The following is a 16,702-nucleotide window of genomic DNA, read 5'->3' on the forward strand; positions in this document are numbered from 1 at the left end:
TTTATTTGTTCATAGAACGTACACAGAACGATGAACAACTCTGTATCTGTCTCCTTTCTTCCTTGCAATAAGCACTCTTCGACGTGCAGAAATGAGGCGTTCAAGCACACTGCATATTTTAAGTGTGTGATCAATCAGTGATTTTTTTTTACTTAACTACAGATGCAAAAACAAAAAAAAGTGCAGTGATAAAAAATGTAAGAGACACTATTGAATTCAAGAAAAACGTTGTAACAAAGAACGGTTTTGCATCTCTTATAATGGTATTGCAACATAAAGATTCCTTTATAGTTAACACAGGTTGCAGGAGGAATGGTTTGTGGGAGACACATAACAGGAAGTGAGCCGGACCGGTGTGTGTAATGAAAGCTCGAGTGCGCTAGCTGTCCACTCCTTAAAGTTAATTTTCTAACAAACTAGATCACACTAGCAAAGGGGGTCGGCAACCTCTTCCATCAAAAGAGCCATTTTGCCTCCTCTTCCAAAAACCTAAAAGAAAAATAGTCTGGAGCTGCAAAACATTACACAGCTTATAAACTTGTAAACGTTTTAGATTTGATGTGTTACAACAGAAGTGCAGAGTGTGTCGGCTTACTTTGAAATAATTTAAATGCTGAACTCATCACATCACAGGCAACTGAATATGCTTGCGCTGAACTAATGTCATCAATCTGCCTACTGGTGTTGGTTGCCATCAAACTCTTAATGATCGAAACCACGCTTGTGAAAATAAAATGAATAAATTGGCTGGCTTAAAATGGCAGGTGAATAGAATTGCTGCGAGTGTCCACCACCAGTCCGTCTTCTAGAGCACCCCCCTATCGTCCACCCCTCAAACCTTCCTGGGAATCTGAAATGCCCCACTATAAAGTTCTTTTGGGGTCTGGGGGAGATTTTTGTTCGGGTAAATTAGAAAAGTTCCCCGAGGAGCTCATGCGGACTGCGATTTGTGAGAGTCCCTGGCATGCATTCATGCTTTTGCAGTGATTGAGCAAGGGGCTAGCATGTCATAACAAGCTACGTGTTGAGTTGTGTTTGACAGTACAGTACAACAGGATGTTGCCAATAACTTCCCTTTTTAAACACGGTATGCCATTTATCTGGTAATAACATTTCCAAGCCAAAGTCATTAACAGTTCCCCATCAATCACGTCTGGCCTTAAAGTGACAAATGTTAAAATAATAAGGGATGATCAGGTGCGCCGCTGTGCTTTTGCTGCCATAAATCATCAATAGAGAAGCCATGATCCCAAACAGGCAAAATACATCATCTCCTTTTTATGCACCCTGTCATTTAACAACTTTTCTCTCAACATGTCCTTGGCTGCTTTTGTTTTTTCCTAATATAGCACACCTCTGTTTCTCCTTATTGTGTTTCTATGGTGAGGACTCAGAAAGGCAAATATTCTTTTATTGCTTGTGTCTCGGTTAGCAAGGACTCCGGGTGCCTGATTAGCAGACAAAGTCCTGGACGAGTGTCTGTTTCTGTTTCTGTATCTGAGAGACGAAATAGGATGAGCAGAATATTTAAGAATGGTATGAATACCGATAAACCGGTGTAGTGTGCAAAGCCCTCAAAGCTCCCCTGTAATTAAAGAAGCCATTATCTATTGTATGGACTAAATGCATTTTGAAATGTTGAAGGATGAGCAGTAATTGCAAATGTGAAATGAGACAGACAGTAAAATGCTGCTGGTGCTGCATTTGCACTAACATGCGGTAACATGCCGTGGATCCCTGCACGTTCAGCATTCATGGCCTCGCAAATTTGCGGATTTTTGCTCCAAATCTTTTTTTTTTTTTTAATTAGTATTTTTTTTCCACCAAAAATAAGCACTTTTGTTGCGCAGAAAGCATGTCATTCACCCCAAGTCGGTGATAATACGGGTAAAATGTACAGCATACATGGTAGCACTGTTAAAAAAGCCTTCCAATTGTACATGTTTACGTCTTTATACTTCACTGATAATGGTTTTCCGTCGAGCCATTTTGCACTTTGTTTGGTGGTCCTTGAATGCATGATAGTTGCTGTGAGACACGCGAGTGAAACTTCTACACCGTGACGCCAATTCCATCAGTTCATCGATCATCTTACATCAAGGGTGTCCAATCGTCTTGTTGAGAGAGCCAGATTTGGCGCTCTGTACATGTGTGAGGGGAAATGGCACACTTTTTATTTCGTTATATAGCTTTACCAAAATCACCCTGCCTTGCATGTTCAAGGCCACATAAGTTGAAGAAAAAACAATACAAACAACAGGGCTTGTTAACACGTGGAAAGGAGTAAGTTTAGTGGTTAAGATGCAAGGGACATCACAGAGATGGCTGTCGGTCATCGTGGTTCTGAATCTGCTTTTATTCAGTGTTAACAGTGAGAATGTCTGCTCGCAGGCAGACGTAGCTTGAGCCGAATGGACTCATCATCCGTTTTGTGTGGCGTTTCATCAGGGCAAACCTGGCCTTTTCCAAGCTCCGGTAGAAGTCGGTTGATGTTGATTTTTCTTTTTTGAGACTCATCACACTGCATTTCAAGCAACTCTAATTGCAGACTTTCCTCCACTTCTTCTGAATTCAGTGAAAACATCGACACAAGTCTTGAAAGCGCTGACTGAGTTCCGTAATGAGAGATGTGATCAGAGACGCATTCTCCCATTTTAGCAGAGAGCTTGGCATTTGGATTTCGGCCGGCGTGGGGAAGTGCGCTACACTGACTTGACGAGGCGGAGCTTGGCACGGAAGGCTTTGCTGTGCACATACAACATACAGCTGTGGCACGGACTGCTTTTTGCCTTGTAGCCTCTTGTTAAGGGTGTTCAGATGATCAGTGAAATCAACTAAAAATGCCAGGTCTGCAAGCCATAAAGGGTCACCGAGTTCATGCCAGGTCCTTTTCTTTCATAAATGTACCAATATTTTATCCCAGGGAATAAAACCGCTGTAGCACGGAGCCACGACTGAGCCAGCACACTTCAGTACACAGTAGGTCCCCGTATTCAGCATCAACGGCAGACAGAAAAAATTCTGTGTGGTAGAGCCCTGGTGCTCGAATTATGTGTTCACCACATTGCCAGGATGGATTACTTGGCACAAAGGGCTTCTTGGTGGATGTTGCAGTGCATTTTGACAGCGTAAACCTCCACTCTCTGCTTTTTGCAGATGATGTGGTCCTGCTGGATTCATCGGACCGTGATCTTCAAATCACATTGCATAGGCTTGCAGCCGAGTGTGAAGCGACTGGGATGAGAATCAGCACCTCCAAGCACAAGTCCATGGTTCTTGCCCAGAAGAGGGTGGCGTGCCATCTCCGAGTGGAGGAGTTTAAGTACCCCGGGGTTTTGCTCACAAGTGAGGAAAGGATGGAACGCGATATCGACAGGCGGATTGCCGCGGCGTCTGCATCGGTCGGTTGAGGTGGAAGGGAGTTGAGACGAAAGGCAAAGCTCTCAATTTATTGGTCGATCTACGTTACTACCCTCACCTATGGTCGTGGGTACAAGCAACCAAAATGAGTTTTCTCCTTTGGGTGGCTGGGCTCTCCCTTATAGATAACACAACCCCACCCACCTACTCCATTGGTCAATAGAGGGGCAGCAGAGTGCATTCTCCCACAGGCTCCTCCAGTTCCGCTCCCACAGTGAACACTACAGGACTTCATTCATTCCACATGGAATGAACATTTTCCGGTTAGCGTACAATATGACACGCGTCCTGTCGTGTTATTAATACACTGGGTGAGTTTCATCATTAACCAAAAAAACATGCTAACCGGGGTTATCGGCAACCAAGTTTTCACTGTAAACAGATTTTTTGTAATTAGTCATTTTAATGAGTCGACTGTAAAAAAAAAATCAGCTGAAAGATTAGTCATTTGTAGCAGCACTAAAATGTGGTTGCTTACAACTTTTTTTTAACTTCCGTATATATTTTTTTATAAAACCAATTCCTCTATTGTGCATTCAATATTTATCAGCCAAGAGTAGGATAAAAAAATGATAAAACCGGAGATATTTGCAAATGGACCCTTTATATGTCCGTATAAGAGCAGATTCATGTGAAACCTAGTAAATATATGCTGCTGTGCTGCAGATGTTAAACTGATACATTCCTATGACCTTCCTTCTGGAACTTTCTCCCATCTCCATATAGCATCCTTGGAGTTCAGCCAGAGTGACCGTCTCCATCAATTGCCCGCTTTAAAAAGAGTCTTGTCATTATGATATGCCAGAATTATGGAGGTCACAGTCCTCTTGGGAACATTAAGTGCAGCAGAAATATTTTTGTAGCCTTCTTGGCCAGATATGTGCCTCTGCAAAGTCCTGTCTTCAAACTAACGGCTTGGTTTTTACACTGATATGCTTTGTCAGCCTTAAGGCAGGCGGACTCCAGTTAGGTGTACTGGAGTGTATCTCAATGATGATGATGAAGAGACATACACGGACGTCCTGACCGTTTAACACCCCAAAAGTCATACAATTTGCAGTTTGACCAAATTATCACCAGACCTCATTTCAGCCAACAAATGATGAACTTTGCGTTTTTGTTTCGTTTTTGTTTCACATGTTTATGAACAACAAACTTAACTGAATTGATGATTACGAACAGCGGCTGCTGGCAGGTGCCACACTACGTCCTATTGGTAAATGAAAACACTGCAAGATCTGATTCAGAATTAGTCATTATAATAATATTATAATAACTGTGGTGTCGTCTGTCAAATACCAACACCACACAATGCCGTAGTAGTTGCCATGACAACCAACAGAGCAAAAAGTGCCATTTTTCCTCTCCCCCATTACATTTAAAGACAGTAATTCTGCAGCCATTGCCTGGGTTCTTTTATGGGATGATGACTAGTCTCAAGAGCACAGAAAGTGTGCTCTGGCTATTGATCCAGGTTTGTAAGATCACAAGCGAGTGCTCGGAAGCTGAGGGCTCTCTCCGTGCTGTCTTGGCTCCTGGATGTCCGCGGTGGTGGTCAGGAAGGCTGGAGACAGCATCAGACTGAGTGGAACCAGTCCACGGTGCCAAGCAAATGATATAAGGCTTTTTTAATGGTATCTCGTTTCACTCCAACCTGATGAATGTGTCTCTTTTCAGTGAAACTGAAGCCATCAGTGCTGGTGTAGCCATCATTGGGCACTCAATGAAATGCTTGGAAATTCAACATTTAAAATACCTTCGACAATTATTGGAGTACAGACATCCCTCCCCACTTAACTTTATTTCACGAATTTACTCAATCACAAATAAAAATAAATAAATAAATAAATCAGTGCAGTGAATACAGCCCATTAGAAAAAAAAAACAAAAACATATTTATTAGGGATGTCCGATAATATCGGGCCACCGATATTATTGGCCCAATATTGGCATAAAAATGTAATATCGGTTGATATTACATTGATATATATATGATATGTATATACATATACATGTATATACGCCGCTCAATGCTAACGAGGCAGCCTAACAACTTTTGGCAATACATTGAAGCCCAGTTTCGACTACGAGGAATAACACAGGACGTGACAAAGTATTTCCACAAAGTGGTTTTGATACCTTGACTTTTTCGTACTGTGGTATACCTTTAAAACGGTAACCGGCCCATGCCTAGTTGCAAGTAGTGATTAATCATTAATAATTGATTAATAAACTGTCATTAATCTAATTCAAAATTTTAATAATTTGACAGCCCAAATTCTCACACATTCTATTCCAATGGTGTTCTTTTTTTTCAGCTTCATTAAAACACTTGCACATGCATTTCCTCCCTCAGGGTCCTTTTAACGACTGTCAATGTTGGCAGTCAGGATATAATGGTGGTATTCATGCACCTCTCACTTCTCTCTTTCGCTAAAACTACATTAAACATGCTTTGCCTAACCTTGACATTGCTCATCTGCCTCTCGGCTCTTTTGTTGTACAGAAAGAAAAGGAAACGAGGAAAGTGTCTATAATTGGAGGCCCTCAGTGGTAGGAGGTTAATGTGTCTTTATTGAGAATTTAAGGAGATACATATTTTTGGCAGAAAGGATTATGCTTTTTCAATAACTTTTTGTTTATTCTTAAAAGAACTGATCTGACCTTGACTATTGAGACAGGTTTTCCTTCATTTCTTACTGAAAAGTGCCATTGTTTTTAAAACAGGAAACACCTTCCTGTCTTAACATGTTGAAATTCAGAGGCGTGTTATTAGTTTGTGCATGTCCCCGCATTTAGGATTTAAAGGCCACAGTGGTTCACATCACTGTAAGGCTACCGCGAGATGTGATATCCAAGCAGGGGAGCGGTTCACGATTTTATGAAAGATATATTCTACATATACATCTAAATGGGTATGGGAAAAAAACGCTCTTTGTCAAAGGTATTCACTTTCGCATCTTTCGGGCAGTGAGCCATAGATGAAGGCTCTGAGGAAGGGATCTCACTGACAGAAAATGATGAAAAAGAATTAATTTGACCTTCCCTTGCGGCAAGAATAAGTGAGGAAGAAGCAGAGGGTGGAGACGGTGTGGAGCAGAGCGAGGACAGATGAAGTCAAGGGAACAATAAGGCAGAAGGGCTTTCATAGAGGCCGAGGTCCTGAAGGGAGAGCTCGGCTAATGAGAGCTCTCGGCTCGCCGCGCACCGGAGCAACTTGTCTGATTCATGGAGAAGCCCAAAGGAAGGACAGAAGTCACACTGAGCGCCTTGAGTGTTTACAGTGGACCATTTCAACAAAGATGTATAGTCCAGTTGAGGAAGGACATACAGTATTTTGGCAAGCTTGGTAAGACTACTACACTTCCCTCCCCAGAAGATTGTGGATGCCAAACGGAAATGCACTGAGAAAACTGCCTAATACATGAAAGCCGAATACCGTGCAAGTACAGTCAACCTTGTGAAGGCGAATGGCCCTGAGGTCAGAGTTCTGCAAAAAAAATATGCCTCTGTAGTTGCAGAAAACGCAGCCATTATGAGACAGCATGCGTTCAACAAGCATCAACATGAAATACTTACTTTTTGTGAGATTAGGCACAAAAAGAAAAGCATTGGAAAACATGTCCAGCTAATTAGAAAAGAAACTTGATGTGCTATTGTGAATGCAATACATCAAGTACCAGGGTTGGGTATTGTTTACATACGTCCAACACCGGTGCCAAATCAGTGCTTTTGAAATGGTGCCAGCGCTTAAACTGTGCCTGAAGCAATACTTTTTTGACAGAATTTTGTGGCAGGTAAATTGAGCAGAATAGTCATTAAAATGAGTGCTGTCGAGATTACAGAAATTTAGATTAATTAATTATGATCTGTAATTAATTGATCTAGTTTTTAATCTTTTTTAATATCACAGAAAAATTGCTGAGAAAAGCACTCACCTTGAGATATTCTTGTGGCAGATCACAAGAGTGGCTTTACAAAGTCATTAATGTTTTATCTCATTCAATACCAAAGACGCATTTATACGTGTTTTTAAACCCGAAAGCTCACTCCCAAGGACGGATTTATACGTCTTGTACGTTTTTTTTGCATGACAGGCAAAAAGCGATGATGACGCAAGTGCGCAAGAAAAGGGCACCTGATGAAATTCGATTAGCCATTTTGATGAACAGTTTTGTGTAATTCGGAAGTCATTCCAACATTAAAAACTATTCCTCTAACGCTGAAAGAGTCTCCAAAAGAATGACTTTCACTAAAATAAACATTAAAAAAGACGCTTCTGGTGACCAATACCAGTGACAAACAATTAACTTAGAGAGATGTGTGTGTGATTTATTTCGAATTTGTATCTGTCGCTCTTAATGAGTCTTTGTTAGAGTAAATGAAGCCTAAAGAGTGAGGCCGTGTCTACATGCACAGATTAGTGCGACATACTTTGAAAACCACTTTCATGGGGCTCTGTCAGCTGTGTAATTCAAGTCGCTTTTGAGAGTGATGATTTCACAAGCCAGTTAATAGCATATTTATTAACGCGGGGCTGCAAATGCCGTAATGGTCCCAAGCATGAAATTGAACACAGAAAAAAGTTTCAAATTGGATTTATTTTTATGAGTAAAGACCTGCCACACTTGAAAAACTTTGCATTCCTGTTAATTAAGAGCGAGTCAGTGCATTTCACACATTTGAATGTGTAAAAGGCTTTGAGTTTATATATATTCAGTCCTGTGCAAAGTCTTGCTTTAATACCTTTTCCACAGCAATCAAGTTGCTACAGTAAAACTATTATTATTATTATTATCATTATTATGATTATCATCATCATCATTAAAACAGTAATTAGAAGGAGAGACTCAATTAACACTATTGGTGGCACACAGACCAGTGACGACAGATTTTGGGGAGGCATCAAAACCATAAGGGAACCAGGAAGTAGACTCCTAAAAACTGACGTACAACAAACACAAATACCCTCCACAATAGTTTTTTTTTCTTCCATTTTGTTAACGATTCAGCTTTGAGCCTCACTCTACTAAGTGACATACTAGTTATACGTGGAAGTATTGCTACAATGGTGGACTTTCGTACTGATTGTATGTATTGGTACCTTGCTTTTCGTACACCCCGGTTTTTCATAACGATTCGGCTTTCAACAAAAATGTGTTAAAATGTCTTGGTTACTGTACGGCCAAACTGTGCGCCTCACAAATTAGTTCGTTTAGGCACGTACCATTCCGCGAAAACCAGTGCCCAAACAAAACGGACAGATTTGGGATGCTATAGTCAGATTTCGGCCAGGGAATTCTTTAATCATCTTTAATATGTGTGTGTGTGTGGTTTGTCCATAGAATCCACATAGAACATTGATCAACTCAGTATCTGTCTCCTTCCTTCCACTTATAAGGCATTGTGCGCCTTGTTATGATGAGGCGTTCAAGCGCACTGTGTATTTGTGTAGTGTTGGACTTTAATTGAATACAGTGTTCCCTGGTTTATCGTGGGGGACGGGTTCCCAAAATAGCCCACAATATGTGAAATCCGCGATTTTTTTTAATGATCAACCTTAATGATCAACACAAGAAATGATGAAGTCACTCACGCATGTTTCACTCCTGTGACCGTGGCTTTTCGTCCTGGTGCCGTTCCGCTGTGCTATAGCGTTTTTGTATCCTTGTCAAAACTTATTGCTGCAGACGAACCGAAGATTCATTCACAAGCTGGCAAGCAAGCAAGCTAGCGATGACGCAGGAGACATGGCAGGACGGCACGAAGGAGATTGATTGACAATGGTCTACAGCCAATCAGGACGCAGAAAATAATGGGCGGTGCAGACAGACGAGAGAGGGGAGAGATAGACGCTCAACTTCCCACAATGCAATTCTTCTTAAAGGGCCGGGCTCGGCCTGGAACAGTGTTTATACGCTGTAATAAAAAGTAAAGAAGCACCGAAAAAATTCCGCAAATCCGCGAAAGGTGAACCGCAATAGAGCGAGGGAACACTGCACAGCTGTAAAGAAGTTGCAAGTGCCAAAACTTTGATAAAGAAGGTGAGAAACTGTCTTGAATTCAAGAAAGAACGCGTAGCAATGTACAAAGGTAGTACAGGTTACAGGTTACAGGTACAGGTTGCATGGGGAATGGTTTAAAGGAGACACATAACAGACAGTGAGCCGGGCCAGTGTGTGTAATGATTGTACCTGATGCTGACCTCTCTCTCCTGACACAAATCCGCATCAAAGACATGCCCCATGTCCCATGTCCCTTGGACTAAGTTAAAGACTCTCCTGTTTACTCACTTGCTCTACCATCTGTCTCTCTACTCTTAACCCAACCAGTCAAGACAGGCCCCTCCCCCCCCGCTGAAGGTTTCTTGGTTTCGTTCCCAGAGGGAGTTTTTCCTTGCCTCCGTCGCCAATTGCTTGCTCATGTTGCGTTCAGTTGGTTTCTCTTTTCACTTATGAGGAGCGTGATCTGAGACCTACCTCATGTGTAAAGTGCTTTGACATTTGTTGTTAGCGCGATATAAATCAAATTGAAGTGAACTGAATTGCAAGTGTCCAACTCTAACTAACTCTGTCATGAATATGTACAGTATTTTGAAAAACTTCTGTAATTAAAACTATTCTCTATAAAATGTGTTTTGTGTTAATATTTTTGGGCATCTGGAATGGATTCATTGGATTTACATTGTTTCTAATGGAAAACTTGCTTTGGTTTTTGTACATTTTGTTTCTTTTGTGATCTTTTGGAACAGATTAATGACGCAAACCGACGTTTCACCGTATATAAAACAGGGGTCTCGTTTTTTGGAGTGTTAGCACAGCGATTGTAGGTCGGGTTCTGTCTAGTGACCCCCTGTTCATTTCTCTAAGTGACAAGCTTACTGTTAGTTCAGTGGTGGTTTATACTTGCTTTTGATGAGTAATAATGGCTTAGCTCAGACGTTGCGGCCACGTTTCCCCTACTCTTCCGTGTCAAGTCGTGACCCCTGATAGAAAACATTATTCATCTGAAGTTTCTTTTTCTCAGAATTGTCGATTGATGTACAGAAAATCCGTAACTCACTTCTATTTCCCTGTGACATGTTGTCTCAGGTTAACGAATATTGTTGTTTGTGCGTCTATCTCAGAAAATCAGACCTGTGAGAGAAAAACAGAACTGGCCTGGCAGAAAGTGTATCATGTTTTCTCATGAGGCAAGAGGTTTATTACTTTCTTTTATGTATCGATCCTTTTTATTACGTTTTTTTTTTGGTTTGTTTTTGCTGTGTTCAAATGGATGTTATGATGGTGACAGCATCTTTTCATTTCCTGAGTGCATAGTCTAGCTGTCTGACAAGTTCAGACAATTCCACATTCGTGCCATTAAATGTCAAGGAAACGTTTTATTTTAGATGATGTGGAAAGATAAAGCGGATGTTTCGGAGTTGAATGGTTATCCTTCGGCTGGATATGCAGCAAGAAAGTTTCATCAGACAATTTGGAAAAAGATATTAATGAAAAATATTTGCCATTTTCCATGTTCTGTCTCAGTTGACTCTAAGTGCTCCACTAGCTGTTGTCCTCTCAGCACTGACATGGGGGGGAAAATCTAATTATTTCCCTCCCATGGCCCAGTAACACTTAAAGGTTAATCACTGTCCGTCTAGCCACTTTTGTCATTGTACACTGCAATAATTATCACCTCACCCTCTCATTTTCCTCCATCAGCCCTTTCTCTCGGTCCTTGGAAGATAATACATGTGTCTCTCCTGCTGTCATCATTGCCATGGAGATCTTGGACTTTCTGGTTTTAACAGCGATATCCCCAAAATGTCACCAAGGTTGCGCACATCCCTTGGCTTGTGGGATGTGTTTGGTCCACTCTTCTTTACCGATACTCCCCAAATCCTGACGGTATCAAGGCTGTCGCTAGGAACTTTCAGTTAGTCTGGTCGATCCACTCCAGGATCTTAACTCATTGAAGCCCAGCCACTTTTCAAAAGGCAACCCCGACAGTACCGGCCATTGTTCTACAGCGATATAAACATGGACCGACCAAAGGAAAGATTAGACTCTCATCTTTCATCAGAAAAAAAAAGTTTGTTTGTACCTTTTTCCGTTCTTTAGTAATCAGCGGTAGAACATAGGTAAGTTTCAGGAAAATATCAGTTCCCGACTACTGCTTTTGTGACAGCTCAAATATTTAAACAACTATAGCAACATAAACAACACAAAAAAGGGGTTGTTTTACATCAAAATAAGTATTTATTTATAAATATACACTCCTCCACGCTCTCGCCCTTCCTCCTTCCTGTCATGTGTGATTTTCCGTTCACTTGATCTCTGCCGAGTTCTTATCAAATGCAATTCTGCCACCTCGTGGCCATTTTTATGGCTTAAAATTGCTCTGAAGTGAAATGCGTTAGTGGAGAGTTGCGTCATCACCTCTTTTTGCCTCTCACGTAAAAAAACGTCAAAGGCGTATAAATATGTTGTTGGGATTGGGCGTATAAATACGACTTTGGTATTGAATGAGTCAATGTGGGTCTTCTTGAGGGACTCCTCTCTTGGTTTGACCCATCCATGACCCATCTTCAGTGTTGGCATTCAAAATTCGGAGGTACCTGGCCTTGTCCATCAACCTCTCTTGCTGTACTCTTAGCAGAGAAACAGCCCGAAAACATAATGTTTCCACCTCCATGTTTCACAGTATAAATGGTCATCTTGGGGTAATATTCAGTATTTCTCTACCAAGAGGTAGCAATGGGCGATATAAATCCTTGGTTAGCATCATTAATCCGTTCCAGAAGGTCCGACTCCAACAAGACGTACTCTAACCAAATACATTTTTTCCATAAGAAATAATGTAAATGCAATGAATCCATTCCAGAAAGTTAACACAAAACACGATGTTATAGTTTCACAATTACAGCTTCATATGCAGGACACAATTTGAAATACATACAAATGATGAATAAAAGGGATAAATGAATATTTAAGGTTACTTACCTTCATTGAAGATGTGATTATTAACAAAGACAACAATGAGGCAGCGAGATCAACACGGATGCCACCTTCGTGTTTTGCCATGAGTTATCTCTTGAATTCAAAAGTGTTTCTCACCTCAAGTCTCTGCTTTTCTGTTGATTACGGCAGCAAAATAACCCACAATGTTGTGATCATGTGGGCTCTATCTAGAAGCGCTGGAGCAAAATCTGGAATGAACTGCTTCTATAGGAGTGTTGATATCGATCTATCTATCGGACTGCTAGCAGATATCAATATCGGATCGGAACAACCTTATCTATTTCAGCTAATATGATAAGTATGTAACTAACTGTCAGCTAATTTTACTTAAAAACTCGTTACTGGTTATTATGAGTAACAATGGTTATATTGCTGTAGAACTGTTATACCAGGTGCTTTTATTTTGGAGCCACTAGCGTCTTTGACTCTTTCTGCTCAGGTTTTTCCTGTCTCTCCCTCTTCCCACCCTTTATGTCACTCACTACATTCCTGTTTTCCTCTCTCCTCGCTCTTCTCACCAGTCCGTCTTCTCACCTCTCCTTTTCCTCGCTGATGCCTCATCACCATTCCCCACCACCATCTCATTTCCTTTCACTCGAGTTCGGATCCCAACTGGTTACAGCTGTTTTTGCCTCTGGGCAACAGCTTGAGGTGTGTGCGCCCTGGGCATCGAAATAAACCATTTTCTGTCCTGCCTGCCTTCCAGAGTTGAAAATAACCTACTACAAAAATGACTCAAAATATAACAAGAACGTACACTCAACAAAAAATACAAACATAGTTTTCGCTCCCATTTTTCATGAGCTGAACTCGAAGGATGGAAAACTTTTTCTTTGTACACAAAAGACCTACTTCCCTCAAATATTGTTCACACATCAATGTGTCCAATGTGAAACTAACTTCACCACCGTACTGTACACCGCGGGCATGTCTGCATGGTGGTGTTGCGTTTTCGTCTTCTTCTTGAGGGTGGCGGGAGTCGAGCGGCAACCAGCTTTGAGGTGCGTTACTGCACCCGCCACGTTGGAGTGTGGCTCAAAGTTAAAAACATGATACGGCCACCGGATGGATCAGCCCAATCTCGTGGCAGAAGCCGATATTATCCCATCTTCAAAATGCAGTATATTGGCAACCAATCCCAATCCTTAAACTCAGATCGGGACATCACTAACAGAAACAAGTAGAAAATAGTGGGCAAGTACATGTATGCTGTGCATTTCACCTGTATTACCACGTATTTATCAATTACCACTGACTTAGGGTGACTGATATGTTTTTTCTGCGAATAAAATATACATTCAGTACTTTTTTTTTTTATAAAAATGAAAAATCACTTAAAATGTGCGGCCGTCTACTGAATATACGACCAGACTCACACCAGCCCAAAAGCGTTGAAGTTTTTATGGAGTGTATTTACTCCTATTGGCATTTAACCCTGACTTAAATTAGAACAATGCATATTCTATTATAATTAATGGTGAGGCTGGAAGGCTGTTGTTTCTAATAGAATCAATACAAAGAGCAATGAAGAGGTAGGAAGAGGAACAAGGATATGAGGGAGTGTGTTGAATTCCCATCTCAGGTAACAGAATACCAGCATGGGGTAGAATATAAATATTTCTTGACGACAAGCATCTCTTGAATTTGCTTTTTTTTTTTTTTTTTTTGGTCTCCTGCGGCTAGGTTCTGCTTACAAGTCCGTGCAGAACGCTGTAGCGGTGTGGTGAGGAGCCACTGGTAAGGCTAATAGAAGAGGGCAGCTTCTGGAATTGCACACAGGAAGCGGGGAATCACAAGGTGACAGCGAGAAATGGAGGAGCAGGCTTGGAAAACAAAAATGTCACAATCCTCAGAGGATGACGCACACAGGGAAAAAAAAAAAAAAAAGGTTTAAGATGACGGCCCTCAGGGAACTATGGCGTGTCGGGAAAAGATGGCGAGGACATGAAGATGGGGGTTTATTTCGGGTGATTGTGCAAAAATGTTTTAGCTCCATTATAACACCCATCATGTTGTTACAATTGAACCTCAAAGGTCAAATTCGATCTGTTCCAGAAAGATCTAGCAGTTGAAGTCTTCTTCAAGCCATGATACAAAGTAGCGCACCAAATATTTTATGAATGTCAAATAAAATAACAGAAAAGATAACATTTTCTAGTATTTCAACAATATTTATTGTCAATTTTTCTATTGAACTTGAATATTTCATAAATGTATTTTTAAAAATATAAAACATTTTTGCCTCGGTTTACATACTTGTTCCATACTTGTTAGCGTACAATATGCCGCACGTCTTGGAGTGCTATTAATACACTATGTGAGTCCAACTGTGTTCTTAAAGCATTTTTATCACAAAACGTCCTTGTTAGCAACGTATTAGCTTGCTAACACATGGAAAATGGAACCGCAAGTCAGCTCCGTCGCCCGTCTATGACGTCATCAGCGGTTGACTCTGTAGTTCTTTGCTAACTAACACAGTTACACTACAAGTCTCTGCTTTTCTTTGGATCACGGCTGAAAAATAAGCCACAGTGGAGCCAAAGAACGTTCCAAGTGACAGCATTTTGACAAAGGTGAGAAATAACTCATAGCAATGAAGGTAAAAGTGACCTTAAATGCTCATTTATCCCTTTATTTCGTAATTCATACGCATTTTGAAGTGTTTTCTCCATGTACAGTATATAATACTATAATTGTAAAACTATAAAAGCGTGTTTTGTGTTAACATTTTTGGCTATCTGGAACGAATTAATTGGATTTACATTTCTTTTTGGAAAAACTGTAGTACGTTTTGGTTACAGTCAAACCGACATGAACCAAGGAGTGAACATTACAGTCGCAGGTTAGTGAAAACTACTGCATATGCTGCTGCTGCCATTTAGTGATTATGGATTGAGATCGGGAGCTCGGTGAATGTGCTGATGGACCTGTAGCCTATTCAGCCTCCCACATATGTTCTTTATGTTACTGTGTAGCTGAATAACTGTTAATGTGTAATGCTAACATACCGGACACCTATTCAGCCTTTTTTTTAATGTGCTAATAACTTGCCTTTTCAGATTAAATGTCTGTTCTTCGTCTTTAATTTTGTGAAACACATTTCCAAATAAATAGTCCAGTGTGAATTATGTATGTTTTTTTTCTCTTCATGATGCAGTTTTTGGCAGATGCCACAATACTCTGGAACGATTTACAGTCTAGAAAATACAGTATTTGCAATTAAGTTTGTATTTGACGCTATTGGGTGAGAACTGCTGCACTTCTGTGTCTCGGACACGCTGGCAAGATGTTTTCTCTCATATCTGTGCATCAACGCCGCTGTGATAGTGTGAAGTAGTGCCTACACCACTCGTAGATGAGTGCCTCACAGCGGTGGACTCGCACGTAAGAAACTCAAAGATCAAGTGCATCCTTCAGAGAAGTAACTGTAACCTCTGCCACAAAACAGAAATTAAAGCCCAATCATCAACACCCAGAGCCTCCTTGACATGATATCATATCAATTACACAAGCCAGTGATCATTTTACACAAAAAGGTTATCAAAGCAGACCATTCGTGGTTGCGTAACCATTTTGATTCAACACCTCCTGTGGGCTTTACCACACACAACTATTGCCATGACTACAGATGGCAAGTGTATAAATGAAGCTCAGCGCGTTACGTGCGACATCTCATTGTCAGTGTGATGTGTTTCAATATGCGTATATGATACACAGCGCTGAATCAAAACAGTGCAAGTAAAGGTGTGAGGGCTTTTAAGGGGTCTTTTCAGAAAAGGTTACCTTGTGTGAGAAGCTGAAGGGTCCTAACTTCCTCCCGGACACGAAGCTGCAGGACCTGCTGCAGGATGTTCTGCCTCTCGGCCTCCTGCATGATACCCATTCTCTCCAGTTTTCTGTCAGTCAATCTCATCAGAGCCCGCCCTAATAAAAAAAACATGTAGGTGATTTTAAAAATTGTTTAAATGTCCAAAAAAAAACAACCTGTTAAGTCCTGCCACAACTGATTAACAACCCCGATACCTCAAAGCAGCTGGGGGAAAGAAAAAGAATCATTAAGAAAAAACATTTTCAACACACACTATGCACAAAGTTTTCTTCTAATTGCAATGAGACCCGTCTCCATAACAACACAGCTGCACAAAGCGTGCATTGTGACAACAAACCACTCCTTCCCCATTACTGTCAATGTTAAGAAAGGCTCAACGGGAAAAAGTATGCATTAAATAAACATAAACACTGTTTCATTCATTGCAGTAAACAAGTCGCAGCAACTT

The 16,702-nt window shown here is 40.9% G+C and overlaps 1 protein-coding gene across 3 annotated transcripts in view; it reads right to left on the reverse strand.

The window, feature by feature from the left end:
• The window catches only part of samd12 (sterile alpha motif domain containing 12), a 135,060-nt gene that overhangs the window by 73,116 nt on the left and 45,242 nt on the right, over positions 1 to 16,702 (reverse strand). For all 3 annotated transcript variants that reach the window (XR_008567114.1, XM_054763036.1, XM_054763037.1), the window contains exon 4: positions 16,209 to 16,349. Coding sequence is in view for 2 of the 3 variants with exons in the window: in XM_054763036.1 (XP_054619011.1) it covers positions 16,209 to 16,349 (141 nt within the window). In the remaining variant the exon portion in view is untranslated. The remainder of the gene's footprint in view (positions 1 to 16,208; positions 16,350 to 16,702) is intronic.

Source organism: Dunckerocampus dactyliophorus, chromosome 20, assembly GCF_027744805.1.
Source record: "Dunckerocampus dactyliophorus isolate RoL2022-P2 chromosome 20, RoL_Ddac_1.1, whole genome shotgun sequence".
Classification (NCBI taxonomy): Eukaryota; Metazoa; Chordata; class Actinopteri; order Syngnathiformes; family Syngnathidae; genus Dunckerocampus; species Dunckerocampus dactyliophorus.